The 19,300-nt window shown below is 38.4% G+C and overlaps 1 protein-coding gene across 1 annotated transcript in view; it reads right to left on the bottom strand.

Moving 5' to 3' along the window:
* Positions 1-859: 859 nt before the first annotated feature.
* MARCHF6 (membrane associated ring-CH-type finger 6) overlaps positions 860-19,300 on the bottom strand; it is a 57,379-nt gene continuing 38,938 nt past the window's right edge. Inside the window, exons 16-26 of the mRNA XM_072998481.2 lie at positions 17,228-17,347; positions 16,542-16,642; positions 15,771-15,908; positions 14,571-14,772; positions 13,508-13,577; positions 12,676-12,857; positions 8,841-8,975; positions 7,144-7,233; positions 6,844-6,976; positions 5,508-5,643; positions 860-4,480 (exon numbers count right to left, since the gene is read on the bottom strand). Of these exons, the coding sequence (XP_072854582.1) occupies positions 4,390-4,480; positions 5,508-5,643; positions 6,844-6,976; positions 7,144-7,233; positions 8,841-8,975; positions 12,676-12,857; positions 13,508-13,577; positions 14,571-14,772; positions 15,771-15,908; positions 16,542-16,642; positions 17,228-17,347 (1,398 nt within the window). The 3' untranslated portion in view covers positions 860-4,389. The remainder of the gene's footprint in view (positions 4,481-5,507; positions 5,644-6,843; positions 6,977-7,143; positions 7,234-8,840; positions 8,976-12,675; positions 12,858-13,507; positions 13,578-14,570; positions 14,773-15,770; positions 15,909-16,541; positions 16,643-17,227; positions 17,348-19,300) is intronic.

Here is a 19,300-nt window from a genome sequence, read left to right as displayed (position 1 = left end):
CCGCATCAGAAATACAGGCTGAATTTGACAGAAAAATCTCAAACTGGAGTCCTCGGGTGTTATTGGACTGCAATTCCCAGAAGCCTTCACCACTTGCTGTGCTGGCCAGGATTTCTGGGAGTCGTAGTCCAAGAACTTCTGGGGACCCAAGTTTGAGAACCACTGACCTTGGAGCTGTTTTCGAAAGAGCACTGTCAGTGACATCAGAACAATTGGCCAAGATGAGTTACTTATTCTTGAGCCCTAAGAACTATCAACAAATGCTTTTTATTCCTGTATCACTAATTCTCATGCAATCTGATAAAGTCAGGATAATATCATCCAATGGTGCAATAAGCATAACGTGTTATCCCCTACATCTGGTTTTAAAAATCTCTTTACACTGTTATTACCTATAAATGAGAACATGTCCATCAAAACTTGTTGCAAACTAAAGGCATTCAGCTTCAGTTGTGAAACATCACACAGATAACTAAAGAGCTACTTCCGTATTTTTCAAGCCTTCTTTTAAAAGACTTTAATGTTTAAACAAATTGGTAGGAGACAGACAGCCATTTTAAAAATCAGTTGAAAGCTTCCCCTCACCCGCTTTGGAGCTAGGTATTAATATGAAATACAAATGAAAAGTGCTGCCTATGTAACAGCATCAATGTCAAGAAGATACAAAGAGACATCCTCTTCCTGACTAAATACAACCAAGACTGCATCCCCAGTTAGTCTTTAAAGTGCCCCAACATCTTTCTGTTTTTGCTTTTGTGTTTCTTGTTGAAATGTTTGCAGACTAACACAGCTACAACTTTAAAAACCTCTTCCTACAGTAGAAGCTGTTCTCAAAAAGCGCATTAAAAAAAAGTCAACATTTTTAAAAATTTGTAAATTATGTTTTATTGGTATTGAACATCTTGTTTTGAGGTGAAGATCATTAAAGTGATTATATACAACATTTTTTTACAAGATGAGCCATGGCACAGACATGAGGAAGTTGAAATATTCAATGTCAGAGAAATGTAAAATTGCACATCAGTATATGGAAATTCAGTTTTAGGTTTGGGGTGTGAGGCTGATGGATAATGATGGGCCACAAAATTAGATAGGCAGGAGGAGGGCACAGAATTCCTCCTCCTCGCATATACTGATTTGCCAGTCATCTGCCATCTGCAAGTACTGAATTCTCTAAAGTACTCACAGAACTCACCTGTACATGAAGAACATTTGCCTCGAGGCAAGGTTTAAAAGCATGTACAGCAAGGGACATACACACATTTATTTCACTGTACAGTGAAATCTGCTTATATGGCAGCAATATGTACACAACAGAACATAGTGTCTATGTTACCCTCAAAACAATGTCTACAACCCTTAGGATTAGAAACTTGCTTATATACAAAGGAGACTACAGCAGTTGTGAAGACTGCACCAAATACTGAATTATGCATGCAGGGAGCCACAGAAAGATACTATTTAATTGGTACAGCTCTATATATTTAAAGAAAATGGTTAAAATGCTTACGGATAAAACAAATTTTTAAAGAGCACAACTATTTAGTTGCTGTACAATATTTGGTCATTTTCTGATTTACTGGTGAAATGCCAATCCTTTGGCAGTTGTCTTATCCACAATTACAAATACTGTAACGCCTACATTCCCTTCCTAGACCTGAATGTATTCTGTGATTTCATTGCAAAGCACAGAATTCAATACCTGGAATAGAATTGGACATCCTGAAATCTCAAGGATCCCCCCCCCCCAAGTCAAACAAGTTTCTAGTCCTGAAAGTAGTAAAAACTGGTGGTGAGGCAGAGGAGAAAAAAATATCCTGGGAAATGCGGACACTTTTTTTTAAAGCCACATATAAAGACCTGCTCTTCTGTCACTAATTCACAGAGAGATGAACGGGTACAGTTGGTAATTTGTTATAAAGGGAACTGCAATGTCATTGAACACTACCAGTCACAGTCACTTTAAACAGGAGCAATAAAGCAAGTGCCAAGGCTTTTTCTTAACAAACTTTAATAATCTTCGAGGACCAAGTTGTCTGGGATAAAAACGCAAAATTACAATATACTGCAAAATGCTACAGGAAGCAGCACAGCATTGCTGGCATACCCCAGTGGTAAGACTCCTTTGATTTTTTTTTTTCAAACAAAGACTATCAAAGACAAATTTTTGTGCAACCTTCTAAACATGTCTTTTATCAGAAATGCAATATTAGGGGATAAAATACACTTTTGTACAGAAAGGTACACCATCCCACTGTAATTACATCAAAATGTGTAGCAGTTGCATGTCCAAAAGAATCAGGCACAAAAGACTCAAAATTAAGATCTGCATACAGTGAATTAATAAGCAAATGTTTTTGGCCCTCTTCTCATTATGTTTTTTTTTAAACCAAAAACTCTGTCAAAAATAAATTTCAAGAATATCGACATACTTATAGCCCCAATGCCAAAAACTGAGGTAATGCTGCAAAATACCAATAAGTAGGCCTCTTGTTGGGTAGCCCAACCCCCCATCCTACAGTATACTAGCTCTGGGCATAAGTGCAGATTGTCTGAAATCTATACTCCAAATTCCTGCACAAAACAAGGAATCAAAACGGCTGTTACCATTGTCTTTTTTCTTTCAAGCATGAAGATACATCCTGAAGCAGACAAACTTCTTCATAGTCTATTCAAAGACACATAATTAGCTACACATGATATTCAGGGACAGTCCTGAGTGGCCGTAAAACTGCATAGCATTAATGTTCCTTAATATAATGGCCAAATCCCCTTACCAAGTTATACTGGTGTAGCAAAAGCCACATACCTTCTGGAAGCAAACTGCCCCATGTTAAGAAGAGATCAGCACAGACATTTGCAGTTGCATGCTGAGTAGCATTATGGAGTAGAATTACTCAGCGTGCAACTGACAAATGTCTACAGTGATTTCTTAACTTGGGGCAATAAACCTTCAAAGCTTAACGAGGATTTATGCCAATAAACCTAAAAATTATTCACTGTTTTAAATCAGATATTGCATGTATAACCACACATATGAACTATACTTAAAGCTTTATAATTCTTGCATTTGTGTCTGTCAGAACTACTGAAATTAAAAATGCATCATTACCTGCAGGAAATAATTATATGTATAAAACTATCTGATATTGATGAACTTGATTGGGATTTTTATTTGGTGCTATTACTGCAAAGATTAACTGATTTTTATTGTTTAATTTTTTTGGCTTCTTTTCTTCCTGCAGATAACACTATATAGGCCCTTTCCCCATAATCTACCAATCCATAAAAACAATTATCTTTATTGCCAAACAGAATTAATGCTGATAATTTCTAGATTTATAGGTGTTCTTTTTTAAATGTGAGATGGCATGAAATCTAGGGTACATTTTGCAGCAGCTTTGGTTGACAAGTTTCATGCCATTCAGAAAACAAGTCTTTCAAAGTATGTTCCATTCATTCCTCTGTGCTCTTGAATAAACATGTCAGATAACTTTCACAGTTCCCTATAGTAAATAAATCCCCGTAAGCACTTAAACCATGTACCTTCAAAGATGTTAAAAAGAAAATATTGGCTTATGCACTGCAAACGCATTCCTCCACAATCTCAGCTAATTTAAGTATTCCTGACACTTGGCGCTAATGAACTTTAAGTGCTTAGAAATTCATTAAAATGTTGTCTATCAGTGCCAAGGAATTAATAGGTGGCAGCCAGATAAGCAATATGAAAGTTGTCTGAAGGAGAAAAATTGTTGTGATCTAGCCATTACTATACAGTATTACAAACTCGGACACATGGAAAAAAACAATCTGATAACAGAAAATGTACTACAACAGTTGTGATGTCATACAAAATTATTTTTAAAAAATTCAAATGAAATTCATGTGTTTTGCCACAGCCACTTTACTGCTGACTGAAATGGTCATTTCATTTTTTCATATCGTTGATGAGTTCCCAGCTTTTCCAACATTACATTTTGGAAATGGCCAAAACCATCATAAAAATGCAGTCAATTAAAAAAAAAAATCTGGCCTCTTGCAATTGTGGCACATATGTCAACAGAACAGCAGTCCAAAATAAAGTGACAACTAGATTTAATAAATTAATAATCTTTTAAAGATGTACAATGAACATTCATTTTTAATCCAAGGTTTTAGGGTATTGGGGTATTTACACATTTACAGATCTCAGCAATGATAACTTCAGAAAATGTAGATAAAAGGTACACAGCTTTGACTGGTCTCTGAATACCATGAGAAAGGAAGCCAAAATTAAAAGATAAAACCCAGCTGAGAGGACTATTGGGAAAGACACCCAAAGAATGAAGACCAGTCTACAAAAAAGGACACAAAGGCAAGGGAACGTCAAGTAATTCCATGTGACCATTTTTATTCTGGTGAAGACTGAGGTGGCGGTGGTGATGTCCCTTGTTTCCCAGTTTTTCGTTCATAATTCACAAGTCGTTGCCCCACAAGGTACCTAGGATTTAAAGGTTTAAAAAAGAAAAGAAAAAAGAAATATATTTGTACTCCACCACTTCTACAAATTCAAAATGTAGGGGACCCAGATGTGGCTATAAGAACAAGAAATATCTCTTAATAAAAACTCTCTACAACTAAAGTTGTAAAGAAAAGCTTGAACTGCTTTCAACAGCAGTAGGAAGAAAGAAATCATTTTTATCTAATCCTGAACAACTTTTGAGTGTTGGGGGGAGGGCATTGTCATCTTCACCCAGACACTGGTAGGCAATACAGTGGTGCCCCGCTTGACAATTACCTCGTTAGACGAGGAAATCGCTTAACGATGAAGTTTTTGCAATCACTTTTGCGATCGCAAAATGATGTTTTAAATGGGAAGAATTGATTCACGATGATCGGTTCCCTGCTTCAGGAACCGATTTTTTACTTTACGACGATCAGAAAACAGTTGATCATCGGGTTTCAAAATGGCTCCCCGCTGTGTTTAGGATGGATTCCTCTCATTACAGGCACCAGAAAATGGCTGCCCTATGGAGGATCTTTGCTGGACGCTGAGGTATTTCGCCCACTGGAACGCACTGAGTGGTTTTCAATGCATTTCAATGGGCTTTTTCATTTCGCTTGACGAGGACTTCGCTTAACAGCGATTTGAACGGAACGGATTATCCTCATCAAGCGAGGCACCACTGTATTCCCATTCCAAAATCAAAAAAATTATTTAAGCAGCAAAACATGTACCCAGGAGCCTCAGGGGGCTGCCATTTAAATACAATCCCCACCACAGCCCGTTTTAGGCCTGTCATATCAAGTTTGTTTTTTAAAAAGGTTTAAAATCAGGAAGCAGTTACATTCATATGGCATGGCTTACCTTTGGGCGAGCAAACAAGTTTTCCCCAGGAATGTGGGAATGAGCACACTGTATGTGGTCTGTGGGACACACTTTGCCCACCCCTGATCTAATAAGACTATGCCAGTAAGCTATCTAATTTTCTTCAAACTTCAGACAATTATTACTACTGCATACTCACTTGTCATTTTTAATGTGCTCATAAAGGCGCTTGAACTGACGGACCTGGAAAGAAAGGATTCCCATCAAAACCACAACCATGAGTAGAAAAGGATAAATCCGACGTTGCACTAGGTTCTGCATTTCAGGAGTGACACCTACAAATAAGAGAGAGAGGGGGGGGGAGGGAGAGAGAGAGTAAATTAAAGGTTCCAATTAAGTGTTTGCATTTCAAACACTAAACTGAATTAGGATTTTAAATGAATAGTTTTCATTCACTCATTCCCCTTCCCTTTTAAATGAATTACAGGCCTGCAAATGCACTACTGAACACTGTAAAAAGGAAAAAGAGTTTATCCATATTTGTAGCAATTATGCTGATAAAACTCTTGTCAAAGCAAACATTGGTCAAAATCCTGTTGCTTAGCACAGTAAATCACACTAGAGAAAGCCCACTGAATCAATAGAAATTTAGTGAGTAAACTCCTTAAGTTCCACTGATTCAAATGGGGCTACTGTAATTGTGACTTATCATGCTAAAGGTGCAGTTAAGAGTAGGTCCATCTGAATCCATGGAACTTGTAAAAGAGGTGACGCACCAAATCCCCACTAGACCTACTCAAATACAATTTATTATTCTAAGCAACAGGATTTTGGCCACTGTTTACTTTTTTTTTCTTTACGCAGGTTGCATATTTTAAAAAGAAACAACTAAATTCCTACTAAGAGGGTTGATAGAGTCTGTAATACTAGTATATTCTTCACATGAGGACCAAGCATGTATAGTCAACTAGTATCCACCAAGTCCAAACATAGCAATATCAAAGTATAATTTGTAGGTCTGGGGTATTTTTTGTGGGGTTTTCCCCTTTTGTCCTGCTCTTGTCCCTTTTACCTAATGACACTGTTTACATCAGAGCACTGGTCCCTTTATTATCAGTTCTTGTTGAGTGACCAGTGTAGAGTTTTCAAATTTAGGCCACATTCTCATCATTTTTTTTCAACTGGTAGCAGAATATTAAAAGAAAACAATAATACAGACTTCACCTACAGTTCACAAGATGGCAAGATAGCTTCAAAGTCTGCAGGTGGACCACAGGTTACATTGATTCTCCAAGTCATAACGTTAACTAGCAAATGAAACACATCTTGAAACTCTGAGCAAGACAAGAAATACAGCAAATAAAGTGGGCCTATTTATACTGAGAGGCTTGAAAAGAATGTTTCACAGAGCACTACTTCAAACTGTGCAAAGTGAATATTTGACATTGAAAAATGAGAATGATGCTTGGGTACTTCCCCTGGTTCATACAGGATCAAGATGATGAAATCTGCATGCCCATCAGCACTGTCCTTACCTAGTAAAGGTACTACACCAGAAGCTATGATGTAGGGTACACAAAGCGATAGCAACAACACTGAGATAACAGGGGCTGCAAGCTTCCGTATTATAAAATGTAAGTCAATATTTCGAATCCCGTTTGCATAAACCTGGAAGACAAAAGATAAGATACATGAAAAGAACTGCTGTTAGCAACCAATGTAACCACAACAGTTTTAAGAAAGGGGTATATAAACAACAGTTGGAATGTTTTATCTGTTTCCCCATAACAAAACAAAACAAAACAAAACAAAACAAAAAGATAATTATTTCTAACCTGTTCAATAACGGTTTTCAGCCACCACTGAGGACCCATAAGAGTTATGGCAGCAATTATTTTGGCATGAAGAACACCAAGAGCCCAGTCCTAGTTCAAAACAAAAAAATTGCTATGATTACTTTTACATCATCGATATACATAATACTTTGCACATTATAAGAAGGCTTACCAGCTGACACAAGGATACAACAGAGGAAGAGGTGGAAGATGCAGGAGGGGATAAATATTTGAAGTTTCTTGTATCAGTTGTACATATTTAGACGTACAGTGGTGCCTCGCATAGCGAGGTTAATCCGTTCCGGATTAACCTTCGCTATGCTGAAGCATCGCTGAACGGGGCAGCGATTTCCATTGGAACGCATTAAACATCGTTTAATGCGTTCCAAATAGGGCAAATACTCACCGTTCAGCGAAGCTTCTTCATGGCCAGCAGCCATTTTCGCGCCCTCGCCTCGCTTAACGAGGGCGCGAAAACGCTGCGCGCGGCCATTTTAGGCCATTTCCTGGCTTCCGGCGGCCATTTTGGCCGCCGAACAGCTGATCGGCGGGGGTCGTTTTGCGAAGATCGGTAAGCGAAACGCTTACCGGTCTTCGTAAAGCGAATTTTTCCCTATAGGAAAAACGTTGTGCAATCGCATTAGCGATCCGAAAAAACGGATCGCTATGCGATTTAATCGTTATACGGTGCGCTCGTTAAGCGAGGCACCACTGTAGTTACCATATAAAATGCAGGTACACCAAATGTGTAGATTTATTGAAATAACAAAAATGCTACTCGATAAAAATCTACATTGTAGCAGTAGTTTGATGGTGCCATTATAAAATTATTTATTTCAATGTACAGCAGTCAAAGAACAAGTACCTGGTCTATGTGAAAGGCAATGTACAACATGCAAACATGTGTTAAAAGATCTTTCTGATTCTTGAATGAAAGGCACTATTAGTAATAGCCAGATATATTGAAACTATTTACAAAACCTGGAGAACTTCTAATAGAGAGATACAACAAAGACGTTTTAAATGAGATTGAACCATTTAAGTAAATCATTTTAAAGTAAAAAAAAATTACTGATTACATTTTCCCCTCTTCTAAGGATCTCAGGGCAACCAATATGGTCCTTCTCTTCCCTGCCTCATAATTTAAAATGGTAAATTCATTTTATCCTCACAATTCCCCTGTGAAGTGGGTTACTCTGAGAGATAATGATTTGCCCAAAATCACCCTAAAAGCTTCACCCTACAAGCTTTAACCTCAACCTTTTTGGACTAATTTCCAAACATCAATATTTTTATTAAAATCTCTTAAGATTCCTACTGTAGTTAGTGTACCTGCTTGCTTTTAAGTGAGCAATGCAGACTTACTTAAGCAGGCCATTTTAAAGATTTGGGTTTCCTAACACATTCTGCTGCTTTTAATAATTCTGGGTCCTTCTAAGCTACTGTTGTGCTTCATTGGTTTATCTTACTTTGCACTGTACTGGTTTTATGAAAGTTACCTTGTGCCTTACTACCAAAAGGCAAAGCAAGCATGAATAAATCCCTATATTAAAGTAGCTGATTTCACTTACAATGATGTGTACAATACTAAGGCCACGATGATTAGATTGATACACTGCAAAAGACAGGTAGTACTTGAGGATTAAGGAGCCCTACTACAAGAGTAAAACATTAACAAGAAAAGTTACATAGCTGACCTGCCAAGGGTAGAATAATGGTGTCTGATCCAAGGGAACTCTCAAAGGAGCAACAATAACCAACTCAAACAGAAGGCCAAGCAAAAGTGGAACAACGCCAGCCAGCAATATAGCAACTATTAATGTCTTCATTATCTAAAGGAGGAAAAAAGAAAAAGCATCATCTACCAAAAATGTCATACAATACTTTTTAAAAATGTTTTCTTCTGTACTCCTTAAGGTTAAAACTAAGGAGTCTTCAACGACAGAGAAAAAGCAATGACACTTAGAAAATGCTCAACAGATTAGCTAAAATCAATAATTTCCAAAGCAAAGCTCTTTGGCCAGACACAGCAGCGAGCTCAAGGGAAGCAATAGAGGCCAAAACAGATGGAAGACACCTTCCCTCTTACTGCCACATTGTAATTCAGGCTCAATTTAAACAACACTAAGTTGTTTAAATCTTCATGGATTGCTGCCTTGTCGTGGTGAAGGGGCTTGAGTAACTCAAGAGAAGCTATTGGCTATGCCGTGCAGGGACAACCAAGACGGAGAGGTCATAGTGGAGAATCCTGACTAAACGCGATCCACCTGGAGCAGGAATTGGCAAGCCACTCCAGTATCTTTGCCAAGAACACCCTCTGATCAGAAACAAAAAGCTAAAAGATATGACGCTGGAAGATGAGCCCCTCAGGTTGGAAGGCGTCCAACATGCTACTGAGGAAGAGTGGAGGACAAGGACAAGTAGCTCCAGAGCTAATGAAGTGGTTGGACCAAAGCCAAAAGGACGCTCAGCTGCGGACGTGTCTGGCAGTGAAAGAAAAGTCGGATACTGCAAAGAAAAATACAGCACAGGAACCTGGAATGTAAGACCTATGAACTTGGCAAGTTGGATATAGTCAAACAGGAGATAGAAAGAATAAACATTGACATCCTTGGCATCAGTGAACTAAAATGGACGGAAATGGGCGAATTCGATTCAGACGATTATCATATTTACTATTGTGGGCAAGAATCCCATAAAGAAATGGTAACCCTCATAGTCAACAAAAGAGTGGGAAAAGCTGTACTGGGATACAATCACAAAAATGATAAGATGATTTCAATTCGAATCCAAGGCAGACCTTTCAAAATCACAGTGATCCAAGTTTATGCACCAACCACGGATGCTGAAGAGGCTGAAATTGACCAATTCTATGAAGACTTACAACATCTTCTAGAACTGACACCAAAGAAAGATGTTCTTCTCATTACCAGGGACTGGAATGCTAAAGTAGGGAGTCAAGAGATAAAAGGAATAACAGGTAAGTTTGGCCTTGGAGTTCAAAATGAAGCAGGGCAAAGGCTAATAGAGTTTTGTCAAGAGAACAAGATGGTCATCACAAACACTCTTTTTCAACAACACAAGAGGCGACTGTATACATGGACATCACCGGATGGGCAATACCGAAATCAGATTCATTATATTCTCTGCAGCCAAAGATGGAGAAACTCTATACAGTCAGCAAAAACAAGACCTGGAGCTGACTGTGGCTCTGATCATCAGCTTCTTATAGCAAAACTCAAGTGTAAACTGAAGAAAGAAGGAAAAACCATGGCGCTACTCAGGTATAATCTAAATCAAATCCCTTATGAATACACAGTGGAAGTGAAGAACAGATTTAAGGAACTAGATTTGGTGGACAGTGTGCCTGAAGAACTATGGATGGAAGCTCGTAGCATTGAACAGGAGGCAACAACAAAAACCATCCCAAAGAAAAGGAAATGCAGGAAATCACAGTGACTCTCCAATGAGGACTTACAAATAGCAGAGAAGAGACGGGAAACAAAATGCAAAGGAGATAGGGAAAGTTACAGAAAATTGAATGCAGACTTCCAAAGAATAGCAGGAAGACAATAAGGCCTTCTTAAATGAACAGTGCAAAGAAATAGAGGAAAATAATAGAAAGGGGAAAACCAGAGATATTAAAAATGGAGATATTAAAGGAACCTTTTGTGGAAAGATGAACATGATAAACGACAAAAATGGCAGGGACCTCACAGAAGCAGAAGACATCAAGAAGAGGTGGCAAGAATACACAGAGGAATTATACCAGAAAGATCTGGATGATACGGACAATCCAGATAGTGTGGTTGCTGACCTTGAGCCAGAAATCCTGGAGAGGGAATTCAAGTGGGCCTTAGAAAGCATGGCTAACAACAAGGCCAGTGGACGTGATGACATTCCAGTCGAACTATTTAAAATCTTAAAAGATGACCCTGTTAAGATGCTACACTCAGTATGCCAGCAAGTTTGGGAGACTCAGCAGTGGCCAGAGGATTGGAAAAGATCAGTTTACATCTCAAAGAAGGGCAGTGCTAAAGAATGATCCAACTACCGTACAATTGCACTCATTTCACACACCAGCAAGGTTATGCTCAAAATCCTACAAGGTAGGCTTCAGCAGTATGTGGACCGAGAAGTATAATTTCCCAGAAGTACAAGCTGGATTTTGAAGGGGCAGAGGAACTCGAGACCAAATTGATAACATGCGCTGGATTATGGAGAAAGCCAGAGAGTTCCAGAAAAACATCTACTTCCGCTTTGTTGACTACGCAAAAGCCTTTGACTGTGTGGACCACAACAAACTATGGCAAGTTCTTAAAGAAATGGGAGTGCCTGACCACCTTATCTATCTCCTGAGAAATCTATATGTAGGGCAGGAAGCAACACTTAGAAACTGGATATGGAATTGATTGGTTCAAAATTGGGAAAGGAGTATGACAAGGCTGTATATTGTCTCCCTGCTTATTTAACTTATATGCAGGATACATTATGCGAAAGGCAAGACTGGATGAATCCCAAGCTGGAATTAAGATTGCCAGAAGAAATATCAAGAACCTCAGATATGCAGGTGATACCACTCTGATGGCAGAAAGTGAGGAGGAATTAAAGAACGTCTCAATGAGGGTGAAAGACGAGAGTGCAAAAAATGGGCTGAAGCTCAACATCAAAAAAACTAAGATCATGGCCGCTGCTCCCATCACCTCATGGCAAATAGAAGGGGAAGATATGGAGGCAGTGACAGATTTTACTTTCTTGGGCTCCATGATCACTGCAGATGATGACAGCTGCCATGAAATTAAAAGACGCCTGCTTCTTGGGAGGAAAGCGATGACAAACCTAGACAGCATCTTAAAAAGCAGAGACATCACCTTGCCAACAAAAGTCCGCATAGTCAAAGCTAGGGTTTTTCCAGTAACGATGTATAGAAGTTAGAGTTGGTCCATAAAGAAGGCTGACCGCCGAAGAATTGATGCTTTTGAATTGTGGTGCTGGAAGAGACTCTTGAGATCCCCTGGACTGCAAAGAAAACAAACCTATCCATTTTAAAAGAAATCAACCCTGAGTGCTCACTGGAAGGACAGATCCTGAAGCTGAAGCTCCAATACTTCAGCTATCTCAAGAGAAGAGAAGACTCCCTGGAAAAGACCCTGATGTTGGGAAAGTGTGAAGGCAAGAGTAGAAGGGGACGACAGAGGACAAGACTGTTGGGCAGTGTCACTGAAGCTACTAACATAACTTTGACCCAACTCCGGGAGGCAGTGGAAGATAGGAGGGCCTGGTGTGCTCTGGTCCATGTTGGACATGACTTTACGACTAAACAACAACAACATTCTGTTCAGTATTTACATATGCATGTAGCCCCAACCACATAAGCTGCCACAGCAGTCTGACGTGGTGCCACCAGACAAATGACTTGTTAAAATGTTGTGGCAGCCTCTGCAATTCCACGTATGTTAATGTAAATGTTAAGCAAGAGAGTGACTAAGGCAGGCTATTAATGAAAGGAAATAATTTTCCAAAACAACTTACCATGAGGGACCATTCTTTAACTTTCTGAAAAATCACTTGCCGACCTTGTGGCATCCATGCAACAAGCACTGTTATAGCTCGAATGGTAAGCCAGCAAACATATAATCCACAAGCAGCTGTGTATAGTTCATGTATTTTGGCTGTCCCTGTCCAAAAGGACATCAGCCAACGGCCAGCAAATACTATAAACAAAAAGACTGGGTTATTATTTTACAGAACATAATAAATTTATAGAACATAATCATAAACTGATATAGGTCATGATCCAAAGAAATCTGAAACTAATTCTGTAGACAGGGTGACTTCATATGCTCCCTCCCTCCAACCTCGAACAGAATACAGCTTGCTTTTGAAACTAGCGTATTTTGAAAGCTATTTGTCAAGCTTTCAAAATATGGTAGTTTCAAAAGCAGGCTGTATTCTGGCTTGTAGATTGGCTGTTCAAAGGAGGGCATGTTATGTGTTGTTTGGTTAAGCCTAAACTATCTCTGGAGGCAGAAACATTGAAGCTGATGCTGTCTTTTTTGTGCACATCATGAGAAGGCACGATTCTCTGGAAAAGACAATAACGATGGGAAAGGTGGAAAGCATCAGGAAAAGAGGAATACCAAATATAAGATAGATTGACTCCCTAAGTGAAGGCACAGGCTTGCCTTTACAGAGCTAAGTAGGGCAGTTGAGGACAGGGCATTTTGGAGATTGCTCATTCACAGGGTCACCTTAAGTCAGAGGTGACATGACAGTGAATAACAAAAACATATAATAGTAAGCAATTTAAAATTGAAATAGTACAGTGTGTGTTTTAACAACCAGTCTCTTGCAAAATACATACCTGGTAATGTAAGGCAGATAAGACTTGCAAGCAGCAATGTTATGCACATGAAAACAATTAACAGAAATATCTGAAAAACAAAATTGAAACCATGAAGTGGAGAACGAGTAAAGGAATGGAACAGTATATTTTATAAAGAACAAAACAGTATGAAGTGACATTTGGGAACAATTCTACTTCACCTTATGGATATAATCTCAACAAATTCCTACTGAATTCAACAGGATGTACTACTTGTCAAACTGTGCACTGGTTTGCAGCTTTAGATGAGGACCTACAATTGATGTGTCCAGAGGTTACTGAAATACTCTACCACAAAACAATAAACTCTGTTTCTGAAAACAGGTAACTAATATTTCTGGTTATCTGAATGCCAGATCTTGAACACCTGGTTTCAGCTCAAAAAGGTGGAAATTGTGATCTGAATGCTCAGTTTCTACAAATTGGATGCTGTAGACTTCGAAGACTGAAGTTAGCATATTATCAACATAGGCTGCCAATTTCAAGGACAAGAATTGGGGTGTGGGGGGTGGCAGAACAAATTTCCTATTTATCATATCAGCCAAATATGCTGCTTGCTTCTATGACTATAGGTGGGTGCAGTAAAGGTTTACACCCAATCCTTTCAGTCATATATTTTCTTGCAGGAAAAATGGAGATTCTAATTCCACAATGTATTTCCTGAGACAGCAGGCCTCATAGTAAGCAAACAGTTTTTACAACACAATCATTTTTAGGCCAAAACAAAAGAATAATAAAATAATAAAAATGACAAAAATGTTGTGGCACCTTAAAGACTAGCTGCTATATTTTAATGGGAGTTTTTGCGAACAAGTATTATTGCCAGTGTGTCCCACACAGTGAGGAGGCTCTTTCAAGTCTAGCTTCAAAGAAACAACAGATGAAAACTAGGGGAAATGGGGGGAAACCCCATTATGTCTACACACACACACAAAAACCGCCTTAAGAATTATTTCCTACAGGTACCAGATACACGTATAGAATCAGAGAAAAGAAGCTGCTGAATTATCAATGGACTGAAGGGACATTCAATGTTGCCTACCCTGAGTGGAAATTTTAAAGGCCTACGGTAAGGCTGAAAACCCACAGGTCCTCCTTGCTGTAATATGGCTTGGTGGGCTGCATGAAGACCTTCCCCCACAACTGGAATGGCATTATTATTGCGAACAGGTTGGTTATTAGGCTGTTGGTTTGCGTTATTTTCATTCTCCTCCTGATCTCCAAGTAGGTAAGAATGCAGATCCCTGGAACAAGATTTAAGAGAAGTTAACAACTAGCAACTATTAACAGTCAATAACAATGCTAATAATGATGGTTATTGTATATTATTCATACCACATCCTTTCTTTGTAAGAACTCAAGAGTAGGAAACAATCTATATGCATGATGACAAGATAAGTAACGGAATATGGAATAAGAATCTATAAGAACACCCTACTTTGCTTTCATTGTTATATCTAACAAGATGAAACAGCTCTAGTAGTGAAGAGCTCATATTCACTTGTGGGAACAACCAAATGAAGAAAAAGCCCTAACTACAGAATTATTACCAATGGAATAAAGGCAAATTTGACTTGCTGTAAGAAGTATGATTCAAGCAAGCAAACTAAGCAAAAGCTTCTAGAGAAGGCAGAATAATTTCTACTGTAATTACTAATTAATCAAAATATTTATCTACTTAAGCTATATACTCAAATAAGAATTTTAAAATTATCGGAATTTCATTTTCACTTTTTACTTTTAAAAGAAAGTGGCATACAGAACAAAAATCCATCCCAAAATGTAGGAAATACCCTAAACTGCTTTTGGAAAATGTCCCATCAAAATACTCCCTAAGAAGGTTAGAAAAAAAAGTAAGTACAGCATTACACACACAAGTCACAATTACTACCATACCATTAGACACAAAAGAATGCAAGGCACCCCCACAGCCTTGCCTGAGCTGTACTCACAGCCAAACTTGATGCTGGATCCTGAAAATGTAGTTATGCTTTAAAGCAAGATGTGAGTTCTTGATGCAGTTTTTTTTTTAATAAGTATATTCTACCACTTGGGAGCAAAGTTTAGTGTAAGAATCTAAAATGAAAATATATGGGCTGTAACAAGCAGTTGGTGTGTGCATGCAAAACCAAGGTGCACATGTGACCTTTGTGTTGCCCACCTAGTGTAGGTTGCTTTGGCAATAAAAAAAGTTTATAGAGAAAGACAAATTATTGGAGGAATAAAAATACTATATACTTACAATAAGTATCCAGCAGTAACAGTCCATGCCCGTACAAGACCCTTCAGCCACTGCCTTGTGTGTCCCTGTTCAAGCAAAGCTGGCAGTACCACCTGAAGCAGAAGTAGTTCTAGAGAAAGTTCACTCACAGGAGCATCACTGTGGTAATAAAAAGAAACGAATATTATATAACTACCAATGTTGTAAAGAATTACCTTGTGACACTGATGTGAAACATTCACTGTATATGCAATCATTAAACATGTATAGGTCGATTTTCCTTATACATTCCTATTTGTTTTACTGCTAAGTTACTTTTTGACTGCCAAACAAAATAAGTAATTGTTGTAAAAATAAAACCTAAACAATTATGTCTTCATCATCAGAATAGCACAGATAAGATGAGCACAGCCAGGACACATCATGATGTCACTAGGGATGGGACATTCAGAAAAAACTGAACTCCAAGTCCTAGGCCAAATTATGAGACTAGGACCTGACAAAGGGCAGGAGGTAGAGCAGCACTCTTACCTCCATGCTGTTCCCTGCCTCTTCTTCACACCCTCTGAAGAGCACCTAGGTGCACTTTTGCAAGTTGCAAGAATCCCCTGCAAGGCTGCATGAGGGAAAAATATCTGAGAGAGGCAGCCTCCACATGGAGGAAATGCTCACAACTCACAGAAGTTCAGCTGGATGCTTTTCAGAGTGAATGGAGGCCAGCCTCCATAATATTTGTAGTAAAAGAGCAGATTAGGGAAATCAGATGCAATTTCATAAAATGGCTCATCTTACCTGTAGAGCATGACATTGTATGGAAGAAAATGAGGCAGCAGATATTTAATAATTCTTATAGGAAGCCAAAGCATGAGCAAGACAATTGACCCGAAGACAATCTGCAATTTAAAAAAAGATGTATTATTGCAATTCTAGATTAAGTTTATCCCAACATAACTATCATTCATACTTTAAATATCATGGAGTCTTTCTCTGGTTCTTAACTTATTTCACTTCACTGACTTTCTTTGAAGTCTTTCTCTGGTTCTTCATTTACTCTCTAATCAGAATTAAAACCTCACTCCAAACCGTGATTTACATTTGTTTTGGGGAGGATAAGCACAAGCTACTATTTACCAGTTTGTGGCATAACACAGCTGGCATTAAAAAGTGTGCAGTTCTTTCATAGTTTTGAAAATTACATGAACTGAGTCACAGTTTTACTTATGTATTTTCTTTTTTTTTTAACTTGCAGAAGTGGTTTACATACTATACATACTACAGTTTCTTTGTAACAAACAGTATGATTATTCTAGCATTTGTGGTACTTAAAACATAGGTACAGTTACAGTTCATTATTTCATAAGATAAGTGTGCAAGTAAATATACACTGTGAAGCACACATTTACATTCTAAACAAAAAAAGTCATTTGTTACAGTAAGAATACTAATACTGAAAAGAAAAACTGGAAATGTATCCTCACCACTGACAAAATAAATCTCCTGAGATGTCTATAAATAGGTAAGTGAATCATCTCTTGAACCGGATTAAAGTCTGGGTCATTTAAATTCCTCAGAAACCAAAGGACGCCAGGTCTTAGAACCTAAGAAGAAATGAAAATTAATACTTCAAAGGAAAGTGTATATATTGATATCTGAAGGATTAAAGATAATGAAATTATTTTTTTCTAATAATTTAACATTTGCTTTAGGAACTATTCATTTTATTTTATAATAAACAATAATTTTATTTTACAAAACCATTAATGTTCAAAACAGCTTCTACATGAACCAAAACCCTAACTTCCCTACTATTTTCCCGAAAATAAGACCTAATCTGAAAATAAGCCCTAGTATGATTTTTCAGAATGCTCATAATAGAAGATTTACACCTAGTTAAGTGAAACCCCACCCTCCACCATTGTACAGCAACGAGAAGATGACATGGCTGTATTTCAATAAATGTAGATTTTTGTCCATTAAAAAAAATAAAACATCCCCTGAAAATAAGCCCTAATTTTGGGGAAACATGGTACAGCCAATCTCTCACCATGTTTAAAGGGGGGGGGAAAACAATTCATTGCATGCTGACTGAAATAGTAATGTTAAGGGGAGGGGAAAAATTACTTTCCAATAGATTAACACCCAGAATTCAGGCCAATGTACTGAGGCTGGGGAAGAAGGAAGGAAAGATTAGGTGGAATTCAAGAGTTGTGCTGAATAGTGCCCAGCAGGGGATCATTACTTCGAAATCTGGCAGGAAGTGTGATAAAAGGGAACAAAGGCACAGTTTTCCTGAGGAAATATATTTGGTACAGGTAGATAGATGTATTACAGCTCTGCCGCCAAACACATGAGTATGAGTGCTTAAGGGCCTTAAAAGACCTAAGGATTCATTTATCCTTTTATGGAAACTACTGCCTGAGGATGAGAGCAAGGTACTACCTGAAGTCCTTGGTCCTGGTCACATGAGGGAAATGTTATGTAGTTATCCACCAGTTATGTCAGTATTTTTTTTTCCTGGTCAAACGATGCAAAGTCAAGAGCGAGGCACTTTTCCAGCTAGCGGTGTAACCGCAGAACATCCCCCATAACCAGGAGGGTTGTATTATTTCGTACCTTTGTTGTACCGGTGTATTCTTTACCAGGATTGCCTGTTTGCAAAACCTGCCCCACTTCTTTTCAGAATTGAAGTCAGGAAGGTGGCCACCATTACTGCAGCACACACATTAAAAAATTTTTTTGCCTGATACATCGATATATTGGTAAAAGTATATCACTGGGGGCCACTGCCATTACATTACTAACGAGTAATATTTTTTTTTCTTTCCTGTGAGAAGATACATTGAAACAATGGTATGTCAATGTCATGGAACGGATGATTGCCAGTATTGCTGCATGGATATTCCAAGTCCATTCTGTGCAATGCATTTCTGCAGGAGTAGCCAGTGCAACAGAGGAACACTTTCCTAAACAGAAACCCCTTTCCGATCAATGATCCCTCTAATTTCCATCCCCATTTGTGTTTGAGTCCGCCCCCCTGTGTGGGATTCCATTGCAAATGGAACGAAAGGGGCTGGAAATGATAGCTGTGGATGCACGGGGGGGGGGGGAGGAAAGCTGTGCAGAGAGGGAGTAGAGTCAAGCGCACTCACAGTCATGCAGCTCAGAATGGGTGCATATATTTATTGATATATATGATAGATAGATATATATATATAAAGTCAGTACTGCTAAAAGTTCTTGAGACGTTCATCCTGGGATACAAACCATGTCACCACAATTCAGTACAACAGACATATGGAAAGTATTGGAAGAACTAGAAAACATCTCTCTTGTGTGATCAGGGTCTTTGAAATCCCAACATTTCCAGGAGCTTTTTCAATTTTTAAAGGAGGGCAGGCCACATCAAGCCCATTTTTACAGCCTCTGGACACATATCAAATTTAATTTAAAAAAAAAGGTGTTATCAAAAAAGGAATATTACCACTCTTGTAAGCACCCTGATTTAGTATATGGGAATGTTTCTGCTACAGTATTTTTTTTCGAAACTAGAC

The sequence above is a fragment of the Pogona vitticeps genome, chromosome 4 (genome assembly GCF_051106095.1).
Source record: "Pogona vitticeps strain Pit_001003342236 chromosome 4, PviZW2.1, whole genome shotgun sequence".
NCBI lineage: Eukaryota > Metazoa > Chordata > Lepidosauria > Squamata > Agamidae > Pogona > Pogona vitticeps.
The sequence above is the reverse complement of the archived record's forward strand: the minus strand, read 5'-3'. Positions and strand labels throughout refer to the sequence as shown.